A 26,606-nucleotide genomic window follows, 5' to 3' on the forward strand; every position below is an offset into this window, starting at 1 on the left:
ACTTCGGGGGTTGAGTGCTGCCTGGAGATCCCCAGGCTATTTTACCCTCCAACACTTGCCCCCCTCCTCAGCACCTCATCCTGAGCTCCGAGGGCAAGCACGCAGTTGAAACGTCCAGGCACGAGCTCTGACTGACCCTTGGGCTCCCCCGCCCCATCCCTCGATCCTAATCTCCAGGCGCAGGGATGCCATTACACCACACGTGATCCGGGCACACAGCAGACCCCGCGAGAGGCGTCTAGCAGTGTGTTAATTAAAGGTCACAACAAAACAGACCTGCCATCTCACCAGAAGAAATGTCACTCCCAGGAAATTAAAAATGACACCCCAGAGCAGCCACGTGTGGAGGCCCGGCGTATGCCAGCATCCTCCCCTCGCGGGCACCTACCTGCACCTGGGGAGAACCGAGAGGGAAAGGAAGCGGGAGGGCAGAGAATTGGAACCCTTGACACTCCACGTGTATTGAGGGGTGGGGAACTGTTTGTAGGGGTCTTGGGGCTAAGTCTCCCAGAGTTCCCATCAAGGAGGTTTCTCCTAGCCGGTCCTAAGTATCACTTGCCCGTACCTTGGCTAATTTAGCCCGGGGTCAGGGCCGAGAGAGGCGGAGAAGTGCATTCCCTAGTACCAGTCCTCGGGGTTGGGATGCCGAGCCGGGGGCAAAGGGGAAGAGCAGCAGGAACCACCATCCGAGGCTTAAGCCAAACAATTATTAGGGAAATCCATCTTTTTTTTTTTTTTAAACAGGTTTGTTGGGGAGCTCCCAGAGAACAAAGGGCGGGCGGGGAGGGCCGGGCAGGTCCATGGCCCAATCCCTTTTGCAAGCCCGGGTTTCCAAGATAAAAATCGAAAGCCGGTTAAGGAGAAAGAGCCCGAGAGAAGAGGTGGGGGGAGGAGGCGGTGCCCGCGGCCGCCAGAGTCGAGCTTCCTTGCCCTTCTCGGCGGCAGCTTTACGCTGGGGTCGTGGTGTTTCCTTAGCCCTCCCGAATCACCCCAGGAACTTCCCGGGCAGGGAGGCGTTCGTTAGATTTCCCTTCCTCCCCCTCTCTCCTCTGCCTTCTTCTTAAAGGAACGAACAAACCAACCAGCCAGCCCTAGCAGCAGATCTCAATGTCACTCAAGAGTGCTGCAAAATAAAATGGATCCGCGCCGCTGCTGCTACAGCAGCTACGGTGGCAGCAGCAGCAGCAGCGGCGGCAGCAGCAGCAGCAGCACATGCCTTTCCCGGGACTGCAATGAAGTGTTCTCTGAGGCTCCCTAGGCTTTGCTTACACATGCTCCGCAGCTCCTCCGCTGACCGGGGAAGGTTCCTATAGCGAGAACCTCCTCGCTAAACTGTCAGGCACAAATGGGGAGAAGGATATTGGCTCCAGGAGTCTCTGAAGCTCCTCCCCAACGCTGGATCCTTATATTTTTGGAGGATTTCTTTTAACTCAGTTGCAAACCTTGCTGAAGGAAACAAGTTACCACAACACCACTCAGCAGAGGGAGGGAGAAGTCCCTGCTTCGAAGCGAGGCAGAACCTCTCTGCTTTTTACCTTTTCTGCAGCCACCCAGTGTGCACATACGTGTGTGTTGTGCATGTGTATGTTGATTTTTTTTTTTTAATTTCAATTGCGGAGGAAAACTGTATTTGCGGGGCTGGGAGAAATGCTAATTAACTGGATGTTGCCGGTTCTGGGAAAATAAGGAGTATAAGTGAAGGAAACCGAAGAGAACGAGGGGGAAAATGATTTGAAGAGAAAGGGGGAAAGAATATAAACCACCCATTCCAGCTTTGGCTGAACATTGGTGGTATCACTTCTGAGGCCAGTTACCGTTCATTTCATTTTGTTATTTTTTTCAATGAAGAAACACTGAATTTAGGGCAGAGCATGCATACATCTCCATACAATCGATGAACCTTTTCTGGATTTGAAGATTTTCTCTTTGAATGTAACATTGGTGGAACATTTTAGACAGCGTCTTTTTTGGGCAAAGTCACCATGAATTCTGTGGCTGGGAATAAAGAGAGGATCGCAGTCACAACCAGGAGCAGAAAATACGGGGTAAGTTGTCAGCGATAATGTGCAGAGATGCTTTAGAACCATCTGTGCCTAGGGTTTTAAAATATCCCCCTGCTCTGTCGCTGTCTCTCTGTAGGCTGACATGTAACAAATGATACAAACAGGTTAACCTTATTAAGCTGCATGTTAACATCCTAAGCGTCCAGGCTTTCCCTTTTTCTGATACGGGAGGAGAGGGATCTCTGTGTGCAGTTCAGCTAGGGAGTCCAGTATGAGTGAGTGGGCAAAGCAATCAAGACTGCCTGTCTAGAAGGGTATGAGAAGCCCTCTCCTTCCTGCATGTTTTTAAAAGCGTCCCTCCCCCCTATAACTTTTGCAGCATTGCTGCATGTTTCAGTCTAGTTAAACTGAATTTCGGCGTTTTGAGATTTCTCTGATGTTCCTCTAATCATTTCCCTCCCGCGGTATTAGCCTTTGACTTAAACCTAGGACTGACTGGGAACCTTGACACTTTCCCTTGAATGAATCAAATTGAGTAGGGTTAAGTCCGAAGTTCCCTTCTTCAGGGTTTATTCAAGACCAGAGCTCCCCGGATCTCACGCGTGGGTCCTTGTCCCTGGGTGGGGGAGGTGCACAGAGGGGACTCGGCTGGGTGAGATACTTGGGACTGCTTTATAATGGGCGGGGGCGCGGGGATTTCTTCATTACCTAACTCATTTCATGCCCCTATTCATGGCTTTCCACGCCCCATCCAAGGTGTTTACAGACGCCCTGTGTAACCTGGTACAAGGGTGCAGGTAGGCTGCACACGGGCTGTCGGCATTTACTTAAGAACAATTAAAGAGATAAATGGAGGGAGCATTTGGCCGCGAGCAGTAGCGGTGCCTGAACTTGAAACGATCCTGAGAGGCATACGTCCACGCACACGCGTGCACACACAACCACAGCCACGCACGCGGGAGCGAACAGTCCATGCATCCGCTTAAACCTCGCATCTCTGCCCCTCTCCAGGTGAACGAAGTCTGCTCCCCTACCAAGACAGCTGCCCCCTTCTCCCCCGAAAGCTGGTACCGGAAAGCCTATGAAGAGTCCCGGGCGGGGAGCCGGCCCAACCCTGAGGGCGCCGGTTCAGCGCTCGGCTCGTCGGGTACCCCGTCCCCTGGCTCGGGCACCTCGTCCCCGAGTTCGTTCACGGACTCCCCGGGCCCTGCTTCCCCTGGCATAGGCACCAGCTCGCCTGGCTCTCTGGGCGGTTCGCCTGGCTTTGGCACGGGTTCCCCGGGCTCGGGCAGCGGGGGCGGCTCCTCTCCAGGCTCGGACCGCGGTGTCTGGTGCGAGAACTGCAACGCCCGCTTGGTGGAGCTGAAGAGACAGATTCTGAAGCTGCTTCTCCCAGGCCCCTTCTCCAGCAAGGTAAGGCCGGCCCCCGTCTGGGAGAGCTGGGCCTAGGGGGAGGGGAAGAGGGAGCCATCCAGTGGAGAAATCGGGAGAGTATGCAGAAGGGAGGGGCTCAGGAGGCGAGAGGGGCTGGGCACGAACCTGATCGGGTCCCCCGGGCATCCAGAGGCTTTTCCTTTGGGTACGGTGGCCTGCTGCAGCCGGTTCTCCAGTCGCCGGCAGTTCCTAACCTATTTAATATGCACTGGTAGCGTTCAGCTACGTTTTCACCTAAGCGCTGGCATGTTCTGTCGGGGAGAGCTGAACTTAACTATTCCAGGAGGATGCTCCTACTCCGGGGATCTCAGATTCCGGGATGCTCTAGGTGCTGCATCTCCCTCTTATGCCCCCGCTCCCCACCGAGGTTTTAAAAAATTCCTCCCTCCTAGACCTTATATCATACTCTACCTTTCTCTCAGGTCTTTGCCCGGAGGCGTGCATTGCTAACAGACACAACACCAACATCTGCTCTGTCAGGATGTTTGACAGACATCGAAATGTGCTGATGGCACTTTCTCTCATCCTTTCTTTTTCCGGTTCCCCACGTTGCCGCACCACCCTAGGCTTTTCTTTTCTTCTTTCAAATTCGGAATCAGGTTTCTTTCCTCCACCCGAGTCCCCGGAAGATTTAAAACAAACATAAATAGACCTGCGAAGGCTGTGAAAGCAAATATCAGTTAAGAATCGGTGCTTCTCTTTGCCAGTTAATGTCTTTCTCCTGCCAGAATCTTGTATCTTGAAGTTAGTTGTTTACTTGTTTTTAATAGCGTTGTATTGTGCAGAAAGATTAAGGGGAACAGCCCAGAAGAGGCATCCTGGGGCTCCAGAACTGATTGAGTGTTAATACACATTGGGTTCTGCCATAGCAACCCTCACAGTGGTGGTGTGTGGTGAATGGCCAACAGGGCTCTTAGAATGTAACACAATGCAATCGTGTTTGCCCTGTTGGGTCCAAGTACTATCAAATGATAATATTTACTCTCCCACTTCAAAGAGTTTTCTTGGGTGTTTGGGGCTAAGAGGTGTCAAGAAAAAAACCGAATTGCTCTCGAGGATTTTCTGATGCTGTTTATTCAAAGGCGTTTCCCAGTTTTTATAGCTGTGACTTTTGGAGTGGGGTATTTGTGATGCAATGTAATAGCTATCTGAATGCTTAGCTTGTTTGTATACAAACACCAACAAAGGTGGTAACATTCTGAATTTTGGAAATCATCATCAGGAGCATTGTTTTCAGGAATGGCAGAATTTAGCTCAGGAATAATGATTAACTCTTGAAATGTTGTCAGAATGTTACATTTTAATGGAGGACAATGGAAGAGGATTTCAACCACCATTCATAGTCCTAATAAAATTAGTCAGCAAACTAAAAATAAATTCCAATGTATTTAGAAGGCTGTTTTGTCCATTAATTTTAGATTTGCCAGAATAGTGCTATCTGATAAAAGGTAGTATGGTACTTTGAGACATTAAATGTTATATTTGGAAGCCATAATTAGTCTCAACAACACCAGATCCCTTTAGGCCATTCCCAGGGATGCCTTTTATATAAAATGGGTCCTGTAAGCTACTCTTTGAGGGTTATAATTAATGTAATGGTAAATCAGAATGAACATGTACTATTTTCAGAAAAAAAAGTGGGGGAAAAGGGGGAGGGGAGTAAAGCCAACAGAAGAAACTGGTTTTAAATTTCATCTCTCTACTTACTGCTGTTATGATCTTGGAAAACTCATCTAAACTTCCTCATCTGTAAAGTGAGAGTATTGGACTATGTGTTGGATCAGGGGACCACTAAGGTCTATGATGACCAGCTACAATAAGAATATTGTTCCTACAATTAGAAGGAACAAAGGATGGAAATAAAATGCATCTGTTGAGTTTTATGGGTGGATTTTTATTATTATTGAAGAATGGCTGACATTTAAATTGAACTTTAAGGTTTGGGAAGTGCTTAAGGTACTTTTCCATTTGATCCTGTGAGGTAGGAGCTAGGAATCCCCATTTTACATATAAAGAAACTGAGACCAAGAGAAGTTAAGTGACTGGTACCTGGGTCATATTGCTAGGAAGTATCTAAGCCAGAATATGAACTCAGGTCTTCCTGACTCGCAGTCCAGACCTCTAATCACTGCCCATCCAAGCAATTGAAGCAGGCTGGAAATTTCATCTGCAGTCTAATAAGAGTCAGTCCAAAATATTTGTCAGTTTTTATTTACATTATGAATTACAAGGAACTTAGCAAAACTGATTACTTTGCCAGAGAGAAATGAATGTTCCCAAAACAGTATTATAGCAGGCATGAATCAACTTTCCATACAATTTTACAGTGATCCAGCCAGGTTAAGAAATGCTTTCATTCGTAGGCAGTAGGCAGAAGGTATCACTTTAAATGTGCACATGAATATTACATAATGCCACACTTGACTGCTGTGTAAGTAGCCTGAGTTTTATATGTGGAACTATGCAGCGAAGCATGACTTTTAGTGCAAGAAAATGTACAATACTTAACCAGGAACAAGGATGCTTTTGATTAGCTCATTGTTAGCAATGAGGTGTATGTGTGGATTCTTGATTTTTAACTGCATGTATTTCTCCTGAACATCAACAGCTGGAATAATAATTCAAGGTTTTTGTGTTTCATTTAGAAAGAAAAATTTTGGTGGTTGCACCCTCAGATTAACTATAATTACTGTTCTGCCTTTAAAATTTACAGTCATTTTAACCCATTAAATGCCATGTTCTCTGCTACAATGAAAGCCATATGGCTTTAAAATCAATCCTTTCCTCTTCCAGCTGCGTTTAAGAGCAAACTGTGTACCTCTGTGGCCCTTGGGCAGAGAAGGAGTTGAGTTTCATAAGAACAAGAGGCGTTATTGTGACTCAAACATGTAGAGTTTGGACATTGAAGAGAGAAAAGTGATTTGGGGTTTAATTAGCAAAAAATGACCATTTTGATTGATACCAGAATGCACTCAGGCATTTTCAGTACTACCAGGTGATTCTCTGGACAGGTCAAAATCTTTAATGGGAAACGCAAGATTAGAAGTCATATTATCTAAAGACAGGTTTGGGTTTTTTTTAGCCCTTTCTCCCCATCTTCCCATGGATGAAAGCAATTCTGCCCTCTATATGCCCCAGTTTCCCTATTTTTAAAAGAAGGGAGATCATGCAAACAGCAGCATATTGTGGATACTTTTTCAGATGACAATTTGAAAAGTGCTTCAGTTGTTTTTTTTTGTTTTTTTTTTACAGAAATGTGCTGTGAGAGGTCCACTTGTTAAGTAGGCAAGAAGCTGATAGCTTTTGTGCTTCACCAGGTTTCTGGTTTCTTATAGCTCGCCTTTTGTCCCCTAAGCACTTTCTAGATATAGTACCGCTTCATGAATCCTCACATAATTCCTTTGGGATAGGTAGCAAATGTTATTGAATTACACTTATTTGATTGATGGGCATGTTGGTCAAAGAGATATGAAATCACTTGCTGAAGAATGCGTACCTGGATCTCTAATCTCAGTTTTCTCTGATAGTTAGTGTGGTCAGAGGACACAGAGGTCCTCTAAAAACCTAAACGGGTCAACAAGCACTTTGAAGTCAGGATTCCTTGGAAGATAGTGGCACTAATAATAATAGTACCAGTAACAATGACTAACATTTATATAGCACTCATTGTGTGCCAGACACTGTGCTAAGTGCTTTGCAATGATTATATCGCATCTGATTCTCATAATAATACTGGGAAGGAGTTACTGTTATTATCCCTATTTTGCAGATGAAGAAGCTATATCACCTAGCCTCACATTCAAAATTCAGTTTTTGATGTGCATTCCCCAATATCTTTCAAATGCCATAGTACATAGTAAATTAGCTTTCTTAGGTGAACATCACTATAGTAATAACTGATTATGTGTGGAGTACTTTGGGGCAACAAAGTCTCAAAGTGGGTAGAGAACTGGGCCTGGAGTCTGGAAGATTCATCTTTCAGAGTTCAAATCTGGCCTCAGAAACTTACCAGCTGCGTGACCCTGGGCAAGTCACGTTAACCCTGTTTTTCTCAGATTCCTCATCTGTAAAGTGAGCTGGAGAAGGAAATGGCAAAACCAGTTACGTATCTTTGCCAGGAAAAACCCAAATGCAATCTCAAAGAGTTGAATATGACTGTACAACAATAACATAAAGAACTTTGCATCATTTTATTTGATTCTCATGGCAGCTATGGTATAGATACCTTACATTTTCTCATCCTTGTTTTACTTATGAGAAAGTGTCTAGCACCTACCACAAAGAGTTGTTGTGAGGATTGAATGAGTGAAACACAGTGCCTGACATGTAGTAGGCTCTATTAAAAAATGCTTCTTCCCCACATTTTACAGATAGGGAAATAGAAGTTTAGAGAGCAGTTTGGTGATTTGTTACTCAATATCTAGTGTCAAAGGAGGAATTTCTGACTCATCTAATACTTCTCCTACTGCATGGTTCCATTTCTAATGGAATGCATAGTACAGAGGTATGCATAGTACACCATATTTGTGATACAAATAAGTAAGTGCTACTCTGTCACTGGACCTCTTCTGGTATAGGAGACAAGTAGCCAGAGATGGGCAGTATGACCTAGTGGTCAGGGTGTAGGGTTTGGAGTTAGTAAGAACTGGGTTTGAATCTTGCCTTGACTCTTACCTTTTGTTATTTTGGGCAGTCATTCAACTTTCCTCAGTCTCAGTGACCTCATCTGTAAAATGGGGATAATAATCCCAGGAATACCTACTCACTTCAGAACTTATTACTTGGTTTAAAAGAGATAGTAATGAACATTTAAAAAAAATCCAATAAATCAAACCTGTCACAAATCTCAGCTCTGCCCCTATGTGAGCTTGGGCAATTGATCAAGAAGCATTTTGTAAATACCGACTATGTGCTAGGCACCATGATAAGCACTAGGGATATAATTAGATAAGTGAGACATTCTTTGCTTCCAAGGAGTTTATATTCTACTCTGGGGAGATGTTTGTAAATATGATACATATGTATGTGTATGCATAGTATGTATGCATCCCTCCAAAAGCACTCTATATACACATATAAAATTAATTTTTTCCCTTTTCATTTTGAAGAAGTTTTAGCAAGTTAGAAAGGTCTCCTGAAAGTGATGTCTGAACTGAACTTTGAAGAGAGGTAAGAGAGGAGGGGAGGAAGGAGAACCTTCCAAGCTTAGGGGAGAGCCTGGACAAAGGTATAGGCTTGAGAAGAGCAAAGAGGCCAGTCTGGCTGGGGCATAGAGTGCAGGCAAGGGAATAATTTGTAATCAGCCTGGAAAGGTAGTTTGGAGCCAGATTTTCAAAGATCTTTAATGTCAGACTGAGAAGTTTATATTTTATCCTGGAGACAATGTGGAACCACTAAAGATTCGTGTGGGAGAGTGACATGTTTAGATCTGCGCTACAGGAATATCAGTTTAGAAGCTAGAAGAGTCATTAATATTTCTTTAAAATTTTTATTTTTTCTACTATAAGCATTTATTTTCTCTCTTTTCAATGTCCGCCCCCAAAAGAAAAAATCCAAAACCTTTGTAACAAATGTGCATCTTGAGTCCATCACCTCTCTGTTAGGAGGTAGATTGCATGTTTCAACATTGGTCTTCTGGAATTCTGGTTGGTCATTGGATTGACCAGAGCTCTTTAAGTGTTTTTATGTTGTTTTTCTTTACAATGTTGTTGTTCTTGTACAAATTTTCTCTTGGTTATTCACCTCATTCTGCATCAATTCATATAAGTCTTCCCTGATTTCTCTGCATCTGTCTCTTTCACAAGTTTCTTGCTGCATAATAGTGTTCCATTACATTCTTGTAACAAATTTTTTCAACCACAAGCCTCATGTTTCATTATAGACATGCATTTCCTCATTGCTTATTATGGATATAATGTTCTATTTCTTAATTTTTCTGCACAAACTGAATTAGCATATACTTACACTTCTGTGGTGTATAATTTATTATAATCTTTACAAACATTATTAGATGGTCTGAGAGAGTATGCTGTGACTGAATAATTCATCACACCGTGACCAATTTGATGATGAACTTCTCCAGTCAATAGACATTTATTAAGCACCTACCGTGTGCCAGGTACTATGCTAAGTAGTGAGGATACAAAGAAGCAAAAAACAATCCCTGCCCTCAAGGAGCTCACAATCTAATGGGAGAAGAAAAGAGAAGCTGAAGAAAAATCCTAGCTGGTTGCAGGGGTGGGGAAGGAGGAAGGGACTAGGCATAGGAAGCATGATGGTGAACTCCAAAGGAGCTCGATAGGAAGTTTTAGGTAGACTATTTGGAGGCTATTTGTGGTCACACAGGACATGTCTTGAAGCCTTTCCCACCTGATAAGAGTCAAATTCCTAAAGGTAGTCAGGCTTCAAGGCAGGTTCTTCATTGCTACTCTGTTGGCATAGTGCTCAAAGACCTCTCACCTCTCCATCTCCTCCAAACCTCGTTGAAGCATTAGAGTAGAATTTTAGTGTTACTCTTCTATGTTGGGAGTTTTCGACATTTACATATATGTTCACAGGTGACTTTTTTCAGACTTCCTTGCTGCTTACTAAGTTTTGGGAAGAAATTGCTTTCTTAAGGGTCACTAGTGACTTCCAAATTGGCAAATCCAGTGAACTTTTTTAGTTTAATCTCTGCCTTGACATCTTTGCATCCTTGATGCTATTTCCAGCTCTCATAACACTCATATTTCCTGGTGAGAACCTGAATTAAATTCCTGACTCAGCCACATACTATCTGTGTAGCCTTTCTGTTCCTCAGTTTTCTCATCTGTACAATGGCTTCTAAGGTCCTTTCCAGCTCTGGATCTGAATGCTTCTTGGTACCTTTCTCTGCTTTGGCTGTTATAACAATGAACTCTCTTGTTCTCATCTTACCAATCTGTCCGCTTCTTTTCTGGTTCCCATTCTTCCTCTTACTTTCTAAGTATGGACAATATCAAAGACAAATCCTACCCCACTTTTCTTTTTAGACCCTCTCCCTTGGTGATGTCATTTATTGCTATCTTGCTGTTATTATCTCTTCTGTGTGGATTAATCTCCTATCTGTATCTGCAATCTTTTTTTTTTGAGCACCAGCCCCATGTTTCCAAATGCCTATTAGACATATGTACTTTAAGCACACCAGTCTCAACTTGTCCAAAACTAAAATCATCTTCTTCGCATGAGACTGTTCTTCTTTCCTCTCCTGAGCTCTCTGTGTATGTATGGAATACCCTCCTCCTTTTCTTCCCGTTGTTCAAGGTCCTACTGAAATGCTACCTTCTCCATGAAGACTTCCCAGATTCCTTCTATCTCCTTTCTCCCAAAGGCAAAAGTGATTGATCTCTTCTTTCTCCCAGAACTTGTTTTTAACTTCTCTTATGCTTTTATGCTTTTTCCTGTGGTACTTGTATACATGCTTTAGATGAATAACTAGATTTAGCTAGCCAATGACTAGGTCATTGATTTAGAGCTGGACAGGACTTTGGATCTGGTCCAACCATCTCATTTTATGGATAAAAAAATTGGGGCTTGAGAAGGTTGCCACTTGCCCAAGGTGACATGAGTGGCAAACAATAGGAAGGAAGGATACAATCATTTATGAAGGACATAAATGAATCATTTATGAAGTATGTCGGCACTGTGCTAACCACTCTACAAATATCATCTCATTTGACTCTCCAAACAATCCTGTGAAGTAGATGCTATTAGGATCTGCATTTGACAGTTGAAGACAGAAGGTAAGTGAGTTGCCCAGGGTCTCATAGCTGAGAAATATCTGGGCCTGGATTTGAAGTCAGGTCTTCCTCACTCCAAAGACCTGTCCTCTATTAATTTTGCAATCTAACTCTCTCTTAGAGCAGGAATTGACTCAAATCCACCGCCCCATTATAATATACTTTACTACCTATAATGGCAAGCTCCTTGAAGGCAGGGACTGTCTCATCACTGTTTTACATTTCCTATTTGTTCAATAAATAAATAAGATCTGCAATAATGACTTTCAATAATGCTATGGATTTGTCCTTTTGAACTGATTCTAGGAGAGTGAATAATTATTCTTTTTATTTTTATTTTTATTTGTTTATTTAACTTTTAACATTCATTTTAACAAAATTTTGGGTTCTAGATTTTCTCCCCTTTTGTCCCCTTCCCCCACCCCAAAACACTGAACATTCTAATTGCCCCTATCACCAATCTGCCCTCTCTTCTATCATCCCTCTCTGCCCTTGTCTCCATCTTCTCTTTTGTCCTGTAGGGCCAGATAACTTTCTATACCCCTTTACCTGTATTTCTTATTTCCTAGTGGCAAGAACAGTGTTCTACAGTTGTTCCTAAAACTTTGAGTTCCAACTTCTTTTCCTCCCTCCCTCCCCACCCTTTCCCTTTGGAAGGCAAGCAATTCAATGTAGGCCAAATCTATGTAGTTTTGCAAATGACTTCCATAATGGTCGTGTTGTATAAGACTAACTATATTTCCCTCCATCCTATCCTGCCCCCCATTACTTCTATTCTCTCTTTTGATCCTGTCCTTCCCCACGAGTGGCGACCTCATATTGCTCCCTCCTCCCCATGCCCTCCCTTCCATCCTCCCCCCCACCCTGCTTATCCCCTTATCCCCCACTTTCCTGTATTGTGAGATAGGTTTTCATACCAAAATGAGTGTGCATTTTATTCCTTCCTTTAGTGGAATGTGATGAGAGTAAACTTCATGTTTTTCTCTCACCTCCCCTCTTTATCCCTCCACTAATAAGTCTTTTGCTTGCCTCTTTTATGAGAGATAATTTGCCATTTCTCCCTTTCTCCTCCCAATATATTTCTCTCTCACTGCTTGATTTCATTTTTTTAAGATATGATCCCATCCTCTTCAATTCATTCTGTGCACTCTGTCTCTATGTGTGTGTGTGTAATCCCACCCAGATACTGAATAGTTTCAAGAGTTACAAATATTGTCTTTCCATGTAGGAATGTAAACAGTTCAACTTTTATGAGTCCCTTATGACTCTTCTTTGCTGTTTACCTTTTCATGCTTCTCTTCATTCTTGTGTTTGAAAGTCAAATTTTCTTTTCAGCTCTGGTCTTTTCATCAAGAATGCTTGAAAGTCCTCTATTTCATTGAAAGACCAATTTTTCCCCTGAAGTATTATACTCAGTTTTGCTGGGTAGGTGATTCTTGGTTTTAGTCCTAGTTCCTTTGACTTCTGGAATATCCTATTCCATGCCCTTCGATCCCTTAATGTAGAAGCTGCTAGATCTTGTGTTATCCTGATTGTATTTCCACAGTACTTGAATTGTTTCTTTCTAGCTGCTTGAAATATTTTCTCCTTGACTTGGGAACTCTGGAATTTGGCCACAACGTTCCTAGGAGTTTCTCTTTTTGGATCTCTTTCAGGCGGTGTTCTGTGGATTCCTTGAATATTTATTTTGCCCTCTGGTTCTAGAATCTCAGGGCAGTTTTCCTTGATAATTTCATGAAAGATGATGTCTGGGCTCTTTTTTTGATCATGGCTTTCAGGTAGGCCCATAATTTTTAAATTGTCTCTCCTGGATCTATTCTCCAGGTCAGTTGTTTTTCCAATGAGATATTTCACATTATCTTCCATTTTCTCATTCTTTTGGTTTTGTTTTGTTGTTTCTTGGTTTCTCATAAAGTCATTAGCCTTCATCTGTTCCATTCTAATTTTGAAAGAACTATTTTCTTCAGTGAGCTTTTGAACCTCCTTTTCCATTTGGCTAATTCTGCTTTTGAAAGCATTCTTCTCCTCATTGGTTTTTTGAACCTCTTTTGCCAATTGAGTTAGCCTATTTTTCAAGGTGTTATTTTCTTCAGCATTTTTTTTGGGTTTCCTTTAGCAGGGTGTTTACTTGTTTTTCATGCTTTGCTTGCATGTCTCTCATTGCTCTTCCCAGTTTTTCCTCCACCTCTCTAACTTGATTTTCAAAATCCTTTTTGAGCTCTTCCATGGCCTGGGCCCATTGAGTGGGCTGGGATACAGAAGCCTTGACTTCTGTGTCTTTCCCTGATGGTAAGCATTGTTCTTCCTCATCAGAAAGGAAAGGAGGAAATACCTGTTCACCAAGAAAGTAACCTTCTATAGTCTTATTTCTTTTCCCTTTTCTGGGCATTTTCCCCGCCAGTGACTTGACTTCTGAATATTCTCTTCACACCCACTTCTCCTCAGGATCCTCCCAGCCAGCACTTGGGGTCTGAGATTCAAATGCTGCTTCCCAGCCTCAGGGCTTCAGCGGGGGCAGGGCTGCTATTCAGTGTGAGATCAAGTTCAGGTGCTCAGGTGGGGGCAGGGCTGCCCCATGGGCTCAGTTCCCTTAGGGGGTTTATGCAGAGACCTTCAACAATGGATCCAGGCTCCTGCCTGCTTGGGGAGCCCCGGTCTGCCGCTGCCTTTGCTGCTGCCTCCCGAGGGGGCCTGAGCTATGGGGGCACCCCACTCCCCTCTCGACCCGCCAAAGAGACCCTCTCACCAACCCCCATCACCTGTGGGTGGAGGGACCTGTGTGGCTGCTGGAGATTCTGTCCCCGAAGCCCGCTCGGATCTGCTCCTCTCAGTGCTGCGCGGCTGAGGCAGGGCTGGGCTTGGCTTCATGTCCGCAGCCCAAAGGACCTTTTGTAAGAGGTTTGCAGGGCTCTCTGGAACAGAAATCTCCTTGGCTCCACTGTTCTGTGGCCTCTGCTGCTCCAGAATTCACTGGGAGTTCTTTTTTGCAGATATTCTATGGGCTGTGGGTTCGGAGCTAGTGTATGTGTGTCTTTCTACTCTGCCATCTTGGCTCCGCCCCCGTGAATAATTATTCTTAATGACAAATTGTAAATAATACTGATTTATTCTGTCTGCTTTATCTGTTAAAGACCACTTGTTGAGAAACTGTAGGATCTGTAGCATCATGAGGAGTAGATTGGCAGTTTCCTAGTATAGGCAGATGCTTGGGGAGGGCAGGGTTAAATTGTAGAAAATAAATGTATTCAGGTAAACTTTTTGGACTTTAAATGATGATGATTTTACAAGTGTAGGCGCTTTTCACCTTGTAAATATGCTTTAATCAGTGGCCATTCTCTCTCATTTAATAGATATGAAAATTAGGACACAAGATTAATATATGTTTTTTTAAGGTAACAGACTTTCATAATAGAGCAAAATAATTATATAAGTATAGATTTAGAGTACAAAGGGACCTCAGAGGTCATAATCTAATGTCCACTCAAACCAAAAATCCTGTCTACCATATCCTTAGCTTCAAGTCTCTGTTTAAAGACTGCCAGTGATGACAACTTACCCCTCAGTGTTGCCATTTCACTTTTGGACAGCTCATTTTGTTCAGAAGTTTTTGTTTATGGTGAATTCTGATTTCCAGACTCTCCCATTTATGGACCATCTAGACTGTGTTGCTTGGTGAAGGTACTTATGACAAACAAAACCTCCACCCTATTTTTCTCCATCTCCAATCCAGTAGGAGTAATTTTTTCTATACTAAACAATAATGCCTGAATTATGACCCTTCAGCTTTCCCCCAGTAATGCCAGAAATTGGCAGTAATAAATAAGACATACTGGGAAAAATCAGGACACCTCCTGAATCAAATGCATGAAAGAAAAGATTAGGCTAGGATTCTGAGGATCTGAGGGGCCAAGTTCAAGTCTGCACTTTGTGTTCTTTGTGTGATTTCCTATCTCCAGCTAAAACATAAGAGGATGAAAATTCTGATTTTTTTTTCCTCTGAAGTCATTTTATTAAACACCTAAAATAGAAAATTCATTGTAGGTGCTTATTAATATTGGAAATGTCATATCTAACTAATTTTCTTTAATCAGTCCAAGGACAGATTTTTGTTTGTTTTTTAAACCTGTTTTCACTTGTATGTTCTAAAATTACACTTGTTTTTTGTTTGAGATAATTGCAATTTAGTCTTTCCAATTTCAGAGCTATTCAGTAGTCAGAGGATTTGCTAATAAATAGTATTAATAATGAAAAATCCCTGCAGCATTTAGTATAAAAATGTTACTGTTACCTTGTAGGGGTTTTAGAAAACATTTCCAGTAGAGACAGGACAGTAATGAGTCTTTCCTCCAATCCTGAGCAGGTGGCGAATAATAGAATGTCTGCCTGGGCCTTTAATTTTCAAATAATCAGTACTAGTCTGTATAGAAACTTAATTCACTGCACAAAAACCCTAGGCCCCTAATAATTTCTTTCTCTGCTCATTGTAATTCCAATAGGATTATTGCATTAGATTTGTGATTTTTAAATGACTGGAGGCAGTAATTTGTTGGCATTTGGAAGGATTAGCTCCTCTAAAGTTTAAGTAGCACTATTGTCCTTGACTGTTGCATTCCAAGTTATAGCAGCAAACCTTTTTGGGTCTTTGGCCTCTTTCTGCATTTCTCTTCCTCTCTCGTTCCTACTCTTGCTTCCATCCCCTTAAAATACTGCAAGATTTTTCATTGTGGAACCTCAATGGTTCTGTGAGCATCATTCGTGAAGGCAGGAATTGGCACCGGATTACAGAGTGAGAAATCCAAGTACATTTTTCCAGGAAAAGCAGCTGAAGGTCACCATCAGTCTAGCTGACTCAATGGGAGACCCCTGATTGGGCAATAATATTGTGATTGTTCTCCCATTCCCACCCCTTATCCTCCCAGATTACAAGATAACCTTCCTTTGGGGCCTGGGGGGGTTGGGGGAGATGGAGGGGTGGGGGGGTTGGGGGGGTGAGAGGATGGGAGGGTGGGGAGAGGAAGATGGTTGAAAAAGTATGTGAGGTTGTCATGATTCTGAGCTGTGCAGATTTCTCCAGTTGGAATGTAATGGGCTGGGGGGTGGGGGGAAGGGGAGGAAAAGAAGCCTTCTCATATTTATATTCACTCAGTTGAGACTCTACTGTCAGCCTTTTCAGAAGAGAAGACTGCCTGAGGGCCTTAGCCTGCCCTTTTCGAAAAGGAAGGTACTTAAGCTGAAAATTTCAGTGCAAAGTCAGCAGAGCTGCCAGACTCCTCAGCATCTTGTCCTCTCACAGAAACTGCACTGGCCAGGGCAGGATGGGTTTGATGCTTCTTTTTCAGAAATATGATGCTAATTTTCTTCTAAGCAGCTGTCGTCAGGTACTGAACTGGTCATTGGTATTTCTGTTAACTCCCAGGACTTCATCGTGATCTCTTAGTACCTTTTGAAGAAGTCCTCAGGTAGTATTCTCACCTGAGTTCTCCAGGAGGGAAGGAGTTCCATCTTAAAGCACATTTGTGATTAATGTTGCCTGCCGGGCTTGCGTGTGCACATGTGTTGTGAACAGTGGGACCTCTTCAGGGTAGATTGCTTTTAAAATATTTAGTGGATTAACAGCCATCTATTGACCCACCACACATATTGACCCACAACATCACTGGCCATTCCTTCAAGTCTCCCCCAAAGTTCATTTAAGAAGCCTTCCCTGGCGAAGCTCAGCCAGTGTGATGACTACTTTGGTTTTTATTCCCTCAGCACTTACACAGAGATTGTGCTCCATTATCTAGTATGATCTTATTTTGTATTCTCTAATTATCTCATGTAAGTTTGTCTTGTCTGTCCAATTAGATTGAGCCTTGAGGCCAAGGACTGTGTCTTCTCCTGTGAATTCCCATTGTGCCTCACACAGTAGTATTATGTAGTCAGTAGGTATTAGTAAATGTTTATTGAGTTAATTCATTAATTAAGTGCTGCTCAGACTTTGAAATAAATAAATAGCTCAAGTTTCTACAGTGCTTTAAGGTTTACAAAGTGCTTTCCTTACAGTGATCTGGTGAAGATGTTAGTAAATATATTATCATCAGTTTCCAGATGAGGTTCTGAGAAGTTAAGTCACACAGTAACTGAGGTGAGGGTTAAGCATTTCTCTCCTGACTCCTCCAGGTTTATAACTTTCTACTGTATTGCCCTGGCTCTCAGTTGCCTTATAGCATGCCTATGAGTGGCACCTGTCTTTTGTAGATAAAAACTGTTTTGTAGATAAAACTGAGGAATGATGTAGTTACATGACTGGCAGATCAGAATACAGCAGTCTGGGAAGAAGACTGGATTTAGAATCTGAGGCTCTGGATTCAAATCCTCATTCTGATACCTTAATCCCTTGAATCTTTTTCCTTATTTGTAAATCAAGGGGGTTGTTATGATATTCCAGAGGTCAAAGAAGCTAGGATTAAAACCAAGAATCACCTACCCAGCAAAACTGAATATAATACTTCAGGGAAAAAAAATGGAATTTCAATGAAATAGAGAATTTCAAGGATTCTTGTTGAAATGACCAGAGCTGAATAGAAAATTTGACTTTCAAATACAAGAATCAAGAGAAACATGAAAAGGTAAACAGGAAAGAGAACCCATAAAGGACTTATTAAAATTGAACTGTTTATATTCCTACATGGAAAGGTAATATTTGTAACTCATGAGACCTTTCTCAGTATTCGGGTAGTTAGAGGGAATATATGTATGTACATATATATGTGTACACAAACAGATATATATGTATATATATTCCTTATGTGTAGGTATATGTGTATGATATATGTATATGTATATATATAACGTATACATGCATATGTATACATATACATACACATACACACACATATATGCACACACACATATACATACAGAGGGCACAGGGTGAGCTGAATATGAAGGGAGGATGCCTAAAAAATACAAATAAAATTAGGTATTGAGAGGAATGTACTGGGAGAAAGAGAAAGGGAGAGGTAGAATATAATAAATCATCTCACATAAAAGAAGCAAGAAAGAGCTTTTACAATGGAGGGGAAGAGGGGGGAGGTGAGAGGGAATAAGTGAGCCTTACTCTCTTCCAGAGTCATGGGTGCCTAGTGGCAAGAAATAGGTCAAGATGACTGATGCTGGCCCAGGATGGAGTGGAAGACCTTGACCTTTTTAAGTTAAGGTCTTTCCCAGGTCTCAGTTTGTTACAGACAACACCCATTCAGTGATTAAAAGCTAGGTAACAATTGAGGCAACAGATGGCTTAGTTTGCCTATTCAAAAGAGTCAGTCTAGAAGGGGAAGACCCTCAAGGCAGGATGAAGAAAGCAGATCAGGCAAGCCTGGGCAGAATTGGACCCTCTGCTGGGGTCCTCAATGAAATTGGGCACCATACTGGCCCACTGGATGGAAGGGGGCACTCAAATCAGTAAAGAATGGTGAATTTTTATAGGGTTCTTATCTGGGTTGAGCAGAATGAGGCATTACATTGGGGAATAGGAGTGAGGAACCTGGATCTCAGGATGGTGCTGATTCATTCTAGTTGCGGGGGGAGGGGGGAAGGGGGGGGAGAATTGCTGAGATTCCTGGAGAATTGGCATGTAGTTGATATTTAAACTCCTTGCTTTGGCAAAAAGGTCATTGCAGCTAGTCTTACTTCAGCAGAGTAATTCAGGGGCTTTGAATTTTTCTGGGGCTTTTTTTGTGGAGTTGGTTGGTAGGCTATTGAGAATGTTGATCCAGAGCTAAGACTGTATGACACATAAAAATAAATCCTAGCAGTACTCTGTAGGAGCCTAGTGATGCTCATTCTACTCAGTGCTTTAATTTGAAAGCTGCAGTTAGTGGTAAGGGAAGTGTCATGATCAGGGTAGAGTATTTCCCTACTGCACTTCAGTGATGATGCTCAAAAGCATGCCAACAGCAATCTTAATGTATAGACTCTAGAGAACCTTAAGAACTGGAAGGAAACTTAGACATATCTGAGTTAGTAGAGTCCCTTAGACATCATCTACCCCAGGAGTTCATAATCCTTTTTGGATCATGGATCCTTTGGCAATCAGGGATCTGGATGATAGAGTAGATAGAGCACTGGGCCTGGAGTTAGGAAGACCTGGGTTCAGATCCAGCTTCTGATACTAACTGTGTGACCCTGGACTAGTCAATCTGTCTGACTCAGATTCCTCAAGTCTAAAATGGTGATAATAATACCTGTATAACAAAGTTTAGCATAGTACCTGGTATACAACAGATGCTTAATAAATTCTTGTAATCCTCCCTGCCTCCCCTCCCCAATCCTCTGCCTCTCATTCTCGGAATCAACTTTTTAAAAGCATAAAATAAAATACTTTGGATTACAAAGAAAAACAATTATGTTGAAATAGTCATTAAACTTTTTTTTTTTTAAAGCAAGTTCATAGACCCCAAGTTAAGACCTCCTGTCCTATTCCAAATCACTCATTATGTAGAGGAGGGTATTGAGGTCCCCAAAAGATTGTAACTGACCTAAAGTCACTTAGCCAGCTCATTAACAGAGCCAGGGCTCTTTCAGAGCTCCTGATTTCCAGGATAGTGCTTTTTCCATTGCCCCTCTGTGCTTTGCCAAAGTTGCCATTGCAACTGCCTTTCACAGGAAATTTCAACTTTTCTCTCACTCTGGATTTTTGTAAAAGCTATTTCTCTTTTTCTGCCAATGAGTTGACATCATGCTAGACTTGCATTCAGAGAAAATGGGACTAGTCAGCCTCTATACACTTTAATTTTCCTCCGTCATTGTTGAATGAAGAATCCTATACCTTAATGCTTCATGCATCTTTTTTGGGGAAATTTAGGAGAGCTGATCTGGTGAAATAGCTCACTATTCCCTGAAACAATTTGAATGTAGATGGAAATTCTTTGTCACCGATGACAATGCCTTATTTCAAGGCTTCCCTTCTTGGAAGTCCTCCAGGGAGTGTCACAAATGCTGCTTTTGCCATTCAGACTCTGATTTTGGTGATGGATGGAGGAGAAAACAGTTCACTCAGAGACTACTCATGTGATATGTGATCTTAGCACAAAGAATTTGAACTTGCCCCTTTTCCTGGGCCTTTTGATCTTTGTCAGATAGTCTAGCTTGGAGTTATATTTTTGTCACCTAATCCATCCTGATTCATGCCTCATCCTCAGGTGCTTTCTGGGCACTAAGAGCCCTCAAATGATATTAGACATTTGTCTATTTCCAGTACATATCATAACTCCGGGAGTTGACTGGGATAGAGAGGTTCTTTTTAAACTCATAAATTAATGTAGAAATTCTTAGTGCTGATCTTAGAGATAATGAGGTGGTATAGTTCATGGAGTTGGAGTCAAGAATACTGAATTCAGATCCTGACTTAGGTCCCCTGTGATCCTGGGCAAGTCACGCTCTTAGTCTCAGTTTCCTCATCTGTAAAACAGGAATAATTACAGTCTCTACTCTCCCAACATTATTGTGACAATAAACTGAGATAAAAATAGGTAAAGCAGTTTGCAAGTCTTAGAGTGCTACCAAAATACTAGCTATTATAGTACTGTATAGTTTAAAACCTCTGTCTCTAAAATAGACTCTACCTTTTAATAGACACAAAAATAATAAAATAGGTCTGATATGCTGTAGACTAGATTATTGCTGTGGGACCATTTAAATTTTACTCTGTACTTAAAAATCTGTACCATTATCTACCACTTTGACCAAAAGATCTATTTCTTTATGTCATAGAATTTTCAGGTAGCCCAAAAGACCACTGGAAATATGGGTTATGTTATTATCTTAGTGCAAGCCAGACTTGAGAATCGAGGGGCCAGCTGTGATCTCTCCTGGTCAGACCTGACCAGAGACCTCTGGAAGAATGTGTTATTTCTGGGTCCACATTTTAGAAATACCACAGATAAACTGGACAGAGTTCACGGGAGGGTAACTACACCTTCCAGTCCATTCCACATAACATCATCTGAAGGAAATGGCAATGTTTAGTCTGGAGAAGACATTTTGTTGTTGTTAATTTGTTTCAGTTGTGTCTGACACTTCTTGATCCCGTTTGGCAAAGATATTGGAGTGGTTTGCCATTTTCTTCTCCAGCTCATTTTCCAGATGAAGAAACTGAGGCAATCACAGTTAAGTGACTTGCTAGTAAGTGTCTGAGGCTAGATTTGAACTCACAAAGATGAACCTTTCTGAAATCTATCCATTGTGCCATCTAATTGTCCTTAGTTGGGCAACAAACTAGTTGTGTTTTTGAGTATTTGAAGGGATCCAACTTGTTATGCAAGAGCCCAGAGGGCAGAGAAATGGGTAAAAGTTACAAAGAGGCGAATTTAGGCTTAAAATAAAGAAACATTTAATAAAAAGTTTGAGCCCTTAAAGTAGGAATGGACTGCCTTGTCAAGCAGTGTGTTTTCCCTCAATGGAAATATTCAAGCAAAAGTCAGGCATCCATTTGTTGGGTACATTAGAAAGGGAATTTTTGTTCAGGTACAGGTCTCATGAGATGACCACTGAGATCCTTTCCAATTCTGGGATTCTATAATAGTTTTTAAGAATTTCTCTTTGTGAGCTTAGTGAGATCTTTGCATGTTGTTTGATCATGAAATCTGAACAGTTTTAAGCTAAAATCTAGCTTATCACTTCTCAGATGTTATGCACTGAAACTTCCTTTGAGATTATATTTCATGGATCCAAATGGCTTACTGAGGTTTCTTATTGCTGGGGGAAGGGCAACAAAAGGTCATGTATCCTGAGATTTTTCCCATTAGAATAATTCAGTATTTTAATTTGTGGAGGCAATAGCAATTATACTTCCACCATAAAACATGATCGTCTCCTTTGTAGCTGCCTATTTCTTGGAGTTATAATTTCTACCTGCTCCATCACCAGATCTGCTCAGTTTTGGAACTGGTGGTTTGTGCTCTGGTGGGAGGCTAATGCAAATGAACCTGAGAGACAGAGTTAAAACAAAAGAAATGGCATAAATTGGTAAAAACAACTGGTTATTTGGAAACTCATCTATTAAATACAGTAAAAAAAAAAACTGTACTGCTACAGTTATTTTTAAGATACCATATTGATTAACTGACTTCAAACTTTTTTGGTGGTGTGGGGTGGGAAAGGGAGTGAACTTTTTGGTGTAGAGTAGTCATTCCGTGAATCTCTTTCAACAAATCATGTGTTGTAAACTTCAGGGTAATTAAATCTGCTACTCATAATATTTTTTAGATGTATTTATTAAGTGTTTACAATTATTACAATAATATCTTTTGCTCAAAAAAGTACCAAATTAAAATTTACATCATGTGCTTATAATTATAAAAATATATATATAATATAAAATAAAATAATTATAATTATAAAATTTTATTTTGTTTATAGTTACAAAAACTCTAAATATAAAATTGTAAACCTCTGATCATATGGAACATTCTGTAGGAATTAAAAAGAAGCAATCCAGCAAAACTTCATATGTAAGACTTTACATTAAATATCTTTATTTTATAAATTTTGTTGAACTTAACATTTTAATAAAATAAATTACAACTTAGATGTTTGACATAATATAATGATCACGCATTTTGATGTTCAGCTTTTTTACAAAAACTAGCAATATTTTTCTCAACACCAGAAAAAAACAGTCTTAAAATCTACTATTGCATAAATAGTGTGTTTCAATTTAAAACAAGAATAAAGTGAACATACTTGTTCACACAAATATGTGATGGAAAATGGCAAGCTTTCTTGAGAAGAGGTGGAAATTCAATTTTCTTTTGGCCAATCATCACAAATGAGTAGTGAGTTAAGACATAAAATATTTACTTTTCTATGGACTAATGACAGAAACCATAACAAATGATAACAGTGCTAAAAGTTCAGTTGCAAGTGTTATTTCATTTTTTATAATGGTTATATGTAAACTAACTTTTCTCAGGAAAGAATCTCTTTAAATGTTATTTTTCTACTACTGTTTTTTTTTTACTACTACTATTTTTCTTCTACTACAACCCACTGGCTATACTTTCAGAAATTCTACTCAGTGAAAGACCAGAATTGGTAGCCAATTTATTTGAAAACAGATAGAATAATAATATAAGCTTAAATTTAGACATAAGTTTAAGTCAGAAAATTCTTCAACTGGAGGCAATAAAAAGTTTGTTTCTGCAGAATGCTTGTGATAGTCCATGATGGTTTCAGCATGGCTTGTATTGCATGTGTCCTGTGCTCATGATTTTCCAAAAGCCTACAGGAATGCAAACTTTCATAATGTGATTACACAGCTGATGAAGAATAATTATAGGATAACAGAGGGGAATAAAGGAGCTACTGTGGTATAGTGTACAAAATGCAAATTGAGGGTGTGTACATGTGTCTGAGTGTTGGGAATCAGTTCCTGCTTGAATGTCAGACTCTTGTGGCAATTTGTAAACAATTTGATGACAAGTTGAGAAACTGCAAGAATATAGTTCACAGAATACAGATGTGATCAGAGTTTGATGTAATCACTTCATGAACATAAAAATAATTGTGTGCATGATCATAGTTTCAAATTATTGCAGAAACAAACCTATAAAGCTTTAAAAATGTACATGCTTGTCACAGAGTAAAAATGTTTTTGTAACATAGTTGCAAAATTGTATACTGCTTAAATGGCCACTGAAGCATTTTTAGTTGGAATCCTTTAGACCTCCATTGTGAACTCCACTAAGTGGGAACCACTGATACAGAGTTCCATATAGAAACCTGTACTAGAGATAACAAATGAATAGGTTGTCTTCTCCCTCCCTTGTGTTTGTGTTAAGTAAACCTTTGTCTTTACATGGTAGAGAGGGGCCTAGTAAATTGTAATATTAGAACCTGAGGTTTAAATAAAAATCCTGTAGACCTAATGACTTGTAGCCAGTGAAGTATTAGACTTTCCTAGTGGCAAATCTGTGGAATAGGTGGATGAATGAATGTTTATTGAAGAATGAATAAGAAGAAGAAAAGGGAGAGGAATTAGATTAGGGATTCTTAATCTTTTTTGTGTCATGGATCTTTTTGGCAGTGTGGTGAAACCCAAGATTCCTCAGAATAATGTTTTTAAATGAATAAAAATAAAGCACATATGACTATAAGGCAAACCAGTTATATTGAAATGCCATTATCAGCATTAAAAAAAGTTCAGAGACTCCAAGAACCCTTGCTATAAATAAAGTATTTTTAAAATACTTACTATGTATCAGGCACTGTGCTAAATACATGAAATATGAATATAAATAAATAAGAGACAGTTCCTGTCTTTGATGGATATACAGTCTAATGAAGGAAGAAAACTCACAAAGGGAAGCTTTAAGGGAGGGACTTCCTGGCCATGTGTGACTGTAGGTAAGTTCCTTCAGCTCTTTGGGCTTCCAATTTCCTCATCTGAAATATAAGGTTATTCTAGATTGCCTCTGCAATCCTTCCAGCTTTGAATCCGTGCTCCTGCCTATGATCCTCAGGTCTTTTAGTAGGACATTCCTTGCCAGAAGTGGTATCTTGTCCAAACCTGCCTTCCTGGTGAATTACTAGCCTGGTGTAATTATGTTGTGGAAGGCAGTGAGCATTGATGTAGGTCCCATACTTTCCTTCCTTTGCTGTTTTGTTCCACTGTGAACAGTGGGTGTGTTTCAGTGAGGAAAAATACTCCAAGTCTTTGCTCTTTCAGAAGACCTAAGTTTAAGAGTTGTTTCTGCTATTTATGACCTTGGGCAAATCATTTGACTAATTTCTCTTTTTTTTGGTAATAAGTTCTATTACACATAGGGTAGCAAGCTGCTAAATTTTTTGGAATTTAGCCCTTTCTAAGCCTGTATACATGGACCCCTTTGTGGGGAAAAAAGTGCTTTTTATAGATTTCCTTTTTCTTTTAGTCTAGGAATATAAAAATGCATAAGATATAACTTTGCTTAAAATTATCATGTTTAAAATATTACATTTGTTAATGTATTACTTGATGAAGACAGTGATTACAGATTTGCAATTGAATTTTTTCAGGGGAATATTTTAAATTTATGTTACAAATGGAGAAGAGGAGAAGCTTGATGTAGTATCTAGAGGGCTAACCATGGCTTCAGGAAGACCTGTGTTCCCATGTTGCCATTGGCACACTCTGGTCACAGCACCCTAACTTCTCAGGGTTCCTGAAAATGCCATAAATTCTTAAGTAGCTGACTATCTGTAGTGATAGAATTTACTCACAGGAAGTTTCCTATAGAAATAAGATAATAGATATTAGTATGCACTTAATTTGGGCCTAAGAACTACTGTGATTTTTGATGATGTGAATATAGAAATATAGCTGGTGAATAAACAAGAGGCGTGATAATTTTAGCCTTGTGAGTACTAAGTCTTCCCAGTCAATGAGATGACTGGCTGACTGTTATTTCAGTCATAAAGGTGAGCTAAACCCAGTCCTACAGACACAGACATTAAATGTAGAGCTTTTGTATGTCCTCACCAGTCAATTGAAAGCACCACTGTGGCTGGGCAGGCATAAGGGTTTTGGAACAATTTTAGTTGACCACAAGCTCAGAGCAGCAGGAATAAAATCCATTACTCTTCATTCCTTTGTTAGAATCTCTGTTCATTTATTATGCCTGCAAACACAGAACACCACTAATAGAGCATTTTAGCAGTCAAACACAAGCTAAATTGAAAATTTGGACTTGAGTATTTCCTCTTCCTAATGGGCATTATTAAAAGTGCAGGAGTTATCTCATTTTAGCCACAACATTGCTGGTGGTATTCCCACAGAAAGGGTTAGCACACCCCACGTTTGTAGAATTTTGATAGATGTCTTTGAAGGAAACCAATGATTATATCAATGGTGACCCCACCCCCAAATTTCCTGTGGAAGTTAGTGATGATTTCCCCTCAGTTCAACTCAGCAGACATTCAATACACATCCATTCTGCTTAAGGCATTCTGCTTCATTTCTCTCCTTTTTCTTCTGGCTCCTTGACCCCAAATTTTGTCCATGCAGTAAGTTCCTTAGATTTTCCAGGGGGAGACTTTACAACAGGTATGCATTTTATTGTGTAGGAATCCCAAAGGAACCCAGTCAAATTGCTAACATGCACTAGTCACTCTTTGTCTCAGGTTTCAGGTATTGTTAACCAGGAGCTTTTATTGGAGGTCAAGGCAGCTAATAAAGTGGGCTGGCCAATTAAGAAGGCATTCAGTAGAAAAGGATAGCTGACTGTCTCTACAGGCTAAGAGGGGAGGGAGGGCTGGCAGCTGGAAGTCTGCTAATGATGACTTTACAAGCATTTTTGCAGTCAGGGTGGTAAATGTAATACAAAGGCATGCTTTTAATATGCCTAATAAGGCCCCCCTCTTCATTTCCTGTGTTGGACATCCACTTGTG

The 26,606-nt window shown here is 40.8% G+C and overlaps 1 protein-coding gene across 1 annotated transcript in view; it reads left to right on the plus strand.

Moving 5' to 3' along the window:
- Nucleotides 1-729: 729 nt before the first annotated feature.
- KIF26B (kinesin family member 26B) overlaps nt 730-26,606 on the plus strand; it is a 604,324-nt gene continuing 578,447 nt past the window's right edge. Inside the window, exons 1-2 of the mRNA XM_072647639.1 lie at nt 730-2,045; nt 3,015-3,416. Of these exons, the coding sequence (XP_072503740.1) occupies nt 1,983-2,045; nt 3,015-3,416 (465 nt within the window). The 5' untranslated portion in view covers nt 730-1,982. The remainder of the gene's footprint in view (nt 2,046-3,014; nt 3,417-26,606) is intronic.

The sequence above is a fragment of the Notamacropus eugenii genome, chromosome 2 (genome assembly GCF_028372415.1).
Source record: "Notamacropus eugenii isolate mMacEug1 chromosome 2, mMacEug1.pri_v2, whole genome shotgun sequence".
In the NCBI taxonomy this organism is placed as follows: Eukaryota; Metazoa; Chordata; class Mammalia; order Diprotodontia; family Macropodidae; genus Notamacropus; species Notamacropus eugenii.